Source organism: Acanthisitta chloris, unplaced genomic scaffold (genome assembly GCF_000695815.1).
Source record: "Acanthisitta chloris isolate BGI_N310 unplaced genomic scaffold, ASM69581v1 scaffold4042, whole genome shotgun sequence".
NCBI classification, from domain to species: domain Eukaryota; kingdom Metazoa; phylum Chordata; class Aves; order Passeriformes; family Acanthisittidae; genus Acanthisitta; species Acanthisitta chloris.
Window position 1 is genome coordinate 9,744 of NW_008658626.1, and position 5,414 is coordinate 15,157.

General features: G+C 59.1%; 2 protein-coding genes across 2 annotated transcripts in view; both read right to left on the reverse strand.

The window, feature by feature from the left end:
• LOC103812150 (counting factor associated protein D-like) overlaps nucleotides 1–1,866 on the reverse strand; it is a 5,673-nt gene extending 3,807 nt beyond the window's left edge. The window contains exons 1-5 of the mRNA XM_009085160.1: nucleotides 1,818–1,866; nucleotides 1,357–1,416; nucleotides 1,001–1,093; nucleotides 677–849; nucleotides 157–403 (exon numbers count right to left, since the gene is read on the reverse strand). Coding sequence (XP_009083408.1) covers nucleotides 157–403; nucleotides 677–849; nucleotides 1,001–1,093; nucleotides 1,357–1,416; nucleotides 1,818–1,866 — 622 coding nt within the window. The remainder of the gene's footprint in view (nucleotides 1–156; nucleotides 404–676; nucleotides 850–1,000; nucleotides 1,094–1,356; nucleotides 1,417–1,817) is intronic.
• A 1,623-nt stretch (nucleotides 1,867–3,489) lies between these two features.
• The window catches only part of LOC103812149 (digestive cysteine proteinase 1-like), a 5,635-nt gene continuing 3,710 nt past the window's right edge, over nucleotides 3,490–5,414 (reverse strand). Inside the window, exons 8-11 of the mRNA XM_009085158.1 lie at nucleotides 4,951–5,042; nucleotides 4,706–4,867; nucleotides 3,955–4,144; nucleotides 3,490–3,677 (exon numbers count right to left, since the gene is read on the reverse strand). Of these exons, the coding sequence (XP_009083406.1) occupies nucleotides 3,490–3,677; nucleotides 3,955–4,144; nucleotides 4,706–4,867; nucleotides 4,951–5,042 (632 nt within the window). The remainder of the gene's footprint in view (nucleotides 3,678–3,954; nucleotides 4,145–4,705; nucleotides 4,868–4,950; nucleotides 5,043–5,414) is intronic.

Genomic DNA, 5,414 nt, shown 5'->3' on the forward strand with positions numbered 1-5,414 from the left:
AGCCACAGCTTTTCTGAGCAACCTGTGCCAGTGTCTCACCAGCCTCACAGGGAGAAATGTCTTCTAAGCCCTCCAAACCCCCAGTTTAAAGGGTGAAAGGGGTGCTGTGTTTAGGTGACAGCATCAGCCCCAAGCTGGGCCATGGGTGCCCAGAACACTCACCCTCAGGGAGCTGAAAGACACTGGGTGGGAATCGGTGGCTGAAGGAGGAGTAGTCGATCTCATACTTGTCATAGTGGGAGCCCAGGAGGCTGTTGAAGCCCCTCACCTCATAGTGCAGGGGCACAGGGCCGTGGGCAGAGCTGCCCACCCGCAGGGTGTACACATTCTTCTTGTGACCCCAGTATGAGACGTTCTGCCAGACGGAGCAGCGCTGCCCGCGGAATCGCTCCTCCCGCACCCACTGGGGACAGAGCACGTGTCAGGCACTGGGGTGCCACCCCAGCACTGCACTCCCAGCATGCTGGGGCACCCCACAGGGAGAGCACCTCATCCTGCATTGTGCCATGATGGATGAACCTCCCAATCCGTCACTCATGGCTGCATCCAGCTGGGTATTTACCCAGTCCCAGCTAGGGAATGCTCTGCCCTCACAGGGAGGATCCTGTACCATGGGAGTTTCTCATCCGCTCCACTGTCCCATCCCACATCCCAAAGGACCATGTCCAGGGCTCACCTTGAAGTTCTCCAGGCTGGGGAAGACGCTCTGAGGGGTGATGAGGTCCCCGTTGGTGCCGTTGATGCGGAAGCACTTGCGGATATTGACTTCTGTCTCTGTAGTCTCAGGTGTCACCTTGAAGCTGGCGCCAAAGGGCTCGATGGAGCCAAACTGGTAGGTGACCACTTGGCCTGGGGATGGGGACAATACTAAGGACAAGCCAAGCCCCGAGGTTCTGGCATGGTGCTGGCTCCCAGGGCTTTCCTGGTACACCCACAGGTCCCAGGGCAGAAGGAGGGGGATGGTGAGGGGTTGGGGGATTGGATTCCTTTCTGCACCCACCACCGTAGTACTCAATGCGGCTCTTCCCCGCAGTGAGGTTGTACCAGGCTTCAAAGGGCTCCCTGATCTCTGCGTAGGGCAGGCTGATGACTCCTGCAAGCACAGAGGGGATGGCCTGGGGGGGCTGTGAGGGCTGAGCCCCTAGAAGCATCCACTGGCCTCCTGCCCTGCCCTGCACAGCACAGGGTAGACAGGGAGCACCCCAGGACCCTCAGCATCACCCCATGGGCACACCCAGCAGCACCCACAGCACTGAGCACCCCATATCTGGGAAATTGAAATGTCCTTGGCTCGGACATGGATGGGAGCCAGTGGCTGGAGATGTGTGGGGGGGGTGTCCTGTCCCCAGGCAGTACCTGTAACATGGTAGATGTCCCCAAATGTGGGTGTCTCCAGAGGACCTTTGCACTCTGCTCCTGCAGGAAAAAACAGAAACAATCTCCAAACACAGCTCATTTCCCAGCCCCTCTGGCTTGCTGTCCCCTGGGAGAGGGGTACAGACTCAGGGGAGCCCGTGCTGGTGGCAGGGAAGAGCAGAGACTGAGAGTCCCCAAGCTGGGGGCTCATCAGCCCTCTGACTGACCCAGAGCCCCCCATGCATCCCCAATCTCCCTGGCAGTGCCACCAGCTCAGGGGCACCCCAAAGCCCCCATATGCCACACACAGGTGTGCCCACTGCCCCTCTGTAGCTCCAGGCATGGGGACAGGGACAGAGCAGCCCCCTCCCAGGACAAGGACCCCCAGCAGCATGGCAATGCCCAGGCTAAGGGGCATGATACCACCCCTCCCACCAAGCTCAACCAGGGTGGGTGCTCACCCAGCAGCAGGGTAGCTCCCAGCACCAGCAGCAACCTCAGCCCCTCCATCCTGCCCACACTGCTGCCCTGCACCCACAGGTGGTTTAAATACCTCCAGTGGGTGGGCAGGGAGTTGTGAGCAGCCAACAGGCAGTGACCACCCTTCCCTGGGCTGGGGTGAGATGGGGGGAGGTGTGGCTTTGTCTTGCCCCCCTGTGCCATCATGGGCATCCCCCCTTCTCCCGTGGGTGCCTTTCCCACCCTCACCAGGGTGGGTTATGGGCTTGTGGGGCTTGTGGAGGGGGGATCAGGGTGGGGTTCAGGGGAGCCATTCCCTGCATCACAGGTGGGTGCTCCATGGATTAGGGACTTGGGGATGGGTGCTGGGGGTGTCCCTGTGCTCCCCCTTCTCCCGTGGCAGTTTGCAGCCAGACTTGGCTGCGAGCAGGGGGAGCATCTGCAACAACCAGTGACAGCCACCCAGGCACCCCAGAGCTCCTCCTGGCACAGGAGCCAAGGTGTCCCCACCAAAGGAGAGATGGGAATGTTGGGAGATGGGGGTTGTTTGCATCCCTGCATCCTTACAGATGCACCACCAGGGCAAGCCAAGGACTGCAATTAGAAGGGGTTTATTTGGAGAATGGGGAGAAATGCAGCTGAAATGTTGGGAGTGACACGGAGAAGCAGAGCTGGGGAGGAGCACGGCGCTGTCACCATGGCTGAGTGGCCTTCACCCCTCCCTCTTGCCGTGTGGCCAGCTGGCCCCAAGCCCAAGGTGACAGCGAGCCCCAAACAAAGCCGACAAGGGCTCGGTGTGGGCTGGCTGCATGTGCTGCCAGGGACAAACTGGGCTGGATTCAGCTGCACCCCGGGGTGTAGGGCTGGGCTGATGCCCCCCGTGCTGCAGCACCTTCCCAGGGACCACCACCATCACTGCCCACCACTGCAGAGGGGCATCCTGCCCCGAGGGTGTGCCAGCAAACATGGGAGACCCCCAGGGTCAGGGCAGGAAGAGCTTCCCACGCTGTTTAAGGAGCCTCTTGCCCTGATCCTGCTCTGCAGGATGGCTGGAATCCAAACTAGGAGCACCCAGATGAGCCATGGCCACGGTGCAAAAGGGGAGCAGCCCCATGGGGTGAAGGGTGGCATTGGCAAACACCCAAGTGATGTCCCCACCCGCAGCCACAACAGAGACCTGGGCAGTGGGGCAGAGGGTGGATGCCTTCCCCCCTCCACAACACCCCATGCCAGGAATTTCTCATCTCAGCAGAAATCCCTGGGGTTGTTTGTGCTCCACCTCAGACAGGGCTGGAAAAACCGCTCCCCTCGCCCTGGGTGTCTGGGACTGACTGTGAGAGCCAACTGGCTCTGCCAGGCAGGATTGTCCCCTCCCCAGGAGGAACCTGTGGTCCCACAGGACCAAGAGATCAGTCTGGGGACAGTGACCTGTGCAGGATCTGTCACTGGGGTCTGCAAGCAGGGTGGGCAGCAATTGAATCCCTCCTGTAGAAGCCATCCAGTATTTTTCAAGGGTCTTTATTGGCAAGCCCACTGCTGGGTCCTCATCCTGTCCCATGTCCAGCACCCCATGGCCCTGTCTTCCTGCTGTGTGATAGCTCCCACCAAAGGGGCTGATCCAGGGCTGGATGCTGAGAGTGTCTCTGAGGGCTCTCTCCACAGAGCCCAGGTGGCTCAGGCCAGGATGGGGAAGGTGGCCTCAGTGGCCACACCACAATTGTTGTCCTTCATGGCCATGAGGATGTAGCCATCATTGCCCCAGTATGTGGACCAGGAGTTCTTGATGAGCCAGTAGGTCTCTCCCTGCAGGACTCCATAGCCCACGGCCAGCACTGCGTGGTCCAGTGATCCTGGTGTGTTCTCTGCAGGGAGTGACATGGGAGAGGACTCATTTGGAGAGCATTCACATCCAGAGAGCATCACTAACCTAAGAGCATTCCTCTCTGGTAAGCATCCCTGTCTGGAGGGTATCCCAGTCCAGAGAGCATCTCTGCTCCCAGGGCTACCCACATTGCTCCAGAGAGATTCACAGCTGGTCCCCTCCATCCCTCTCCCTTGACCACAAGGATGACAACCAGGTATCCTGGCATTTCCCTGGGCACCTAGGTCCTCCCATGCCCTGTGTGCCACCCGACTCACCACACTTGGGCTCGTAGTAGATGCCATTGGAATAGAAGGAGAAGGTCTTGTGTGAAGCATCGATGCTGACAGCCACGGGGCCGTGCTTGTAGATGGCAGCTTTAACTGCTGTGATGTTGCCCGAGGTGACGTTGACGTAGCCTGTGATCTTGGCCAACATCTCAGACTGGTTGTAGTGGCACAAGCCATTCTACAGACACATGGGGACGCACTTGCATCAGGACTCCCAGGTCCTCTCACTGGGACCCTGCCCACCCTACCTGCCCTCGAGGTGCTCCACCCAGATGCACGGAGTGATCTGGGATTTGGGCTGTGAGAGCATCCCAGTTCTACCCCCTCTGTTGTTCCAAGTCCAGGGTGGCAGGAATGTTTTCCCAGTTGCTCAAGGCCACAGCACAGGGAGCTGGCTCTGCACTCAAAGCCCTGTCGGGACTGTTGCACATGTCTTGCAGCTGTGTCCCTGTCCCGAGACAGCTTTGCTCCATCCCTGCACCCTGGGGTATGGAGTGACCCACAGCACCACCCATGGGTGGAGGAGGCTTGTCCCTGTTTTGCAAGAAGAGAAACTGAGGCACATGGTGATGAAATTACCAAGCTGAGCCCTGGGGCTTGGCTTTGGACTGGGCTTTGAACCATGCACGGGAACCTGGTGCCTTGGGGATGAGGTGACATCCACATCTCCAGAGCCTGACTGTGGCTTTAAAGCCCCAAGACTTTGGGGACCCTATCAAGGACATAGGGCCACTCTCACCTGTCCCTTGTAGGTGCCATAGGACTCGGTGCTGGCGATGCCACCATGCTTCATGATCCACTCATAGGCTCTCCACTCCTCACCCCCATCACACGCATAGTTCCCAAAGCCCCAGGAGCAGTCGATGAGGACTTGTTGGGACAGGGGGGTCAGCACACCAGTCTGTGGGGGGACACACTGCAGAGGTGGGGACAGGCACCCTCCAGGTGCCCCATCCATCCCCATGGGCACTGTCCCACTCTCACCTTGAGGAAGAGAGCACCTTCCATGGCACCTGTTGTAGCAAAGCTCCAGCATGACCCACAGACAGCCTGGTCCTTCACAGGGGTGACAGCCCCTGGGGACAGTGGAGTGGGTGGTGAGAAACGGGATTGGCACTGAGGAATGGAGGCAGTTGGAAGGGAAACTCAGGGAGGAGTGGAGTTCCAGTGGCAGCACACCCAAGGTTTGGTGCTAACTGGGAAGGGGAGAATGCACCAGCAAACCTGGGAGTCCTGCCCTTGGGTTGGGGTATGGTCTGGGGGGATCACTCCCAGCTAATTGGGACATGTGGTAAGTCAGCTACGGCATCAGATGTGACATCTGTGCATGGGGCACCTGAATGAATGAGGGTCAAGTGCTGACTGGGCTGCCTTTAATCATAGAATCCCAGACTGGTTTGGATTGGAAAGGACATTAAAGCTCATCTTGCTCCACCCTCTGCCCTGAG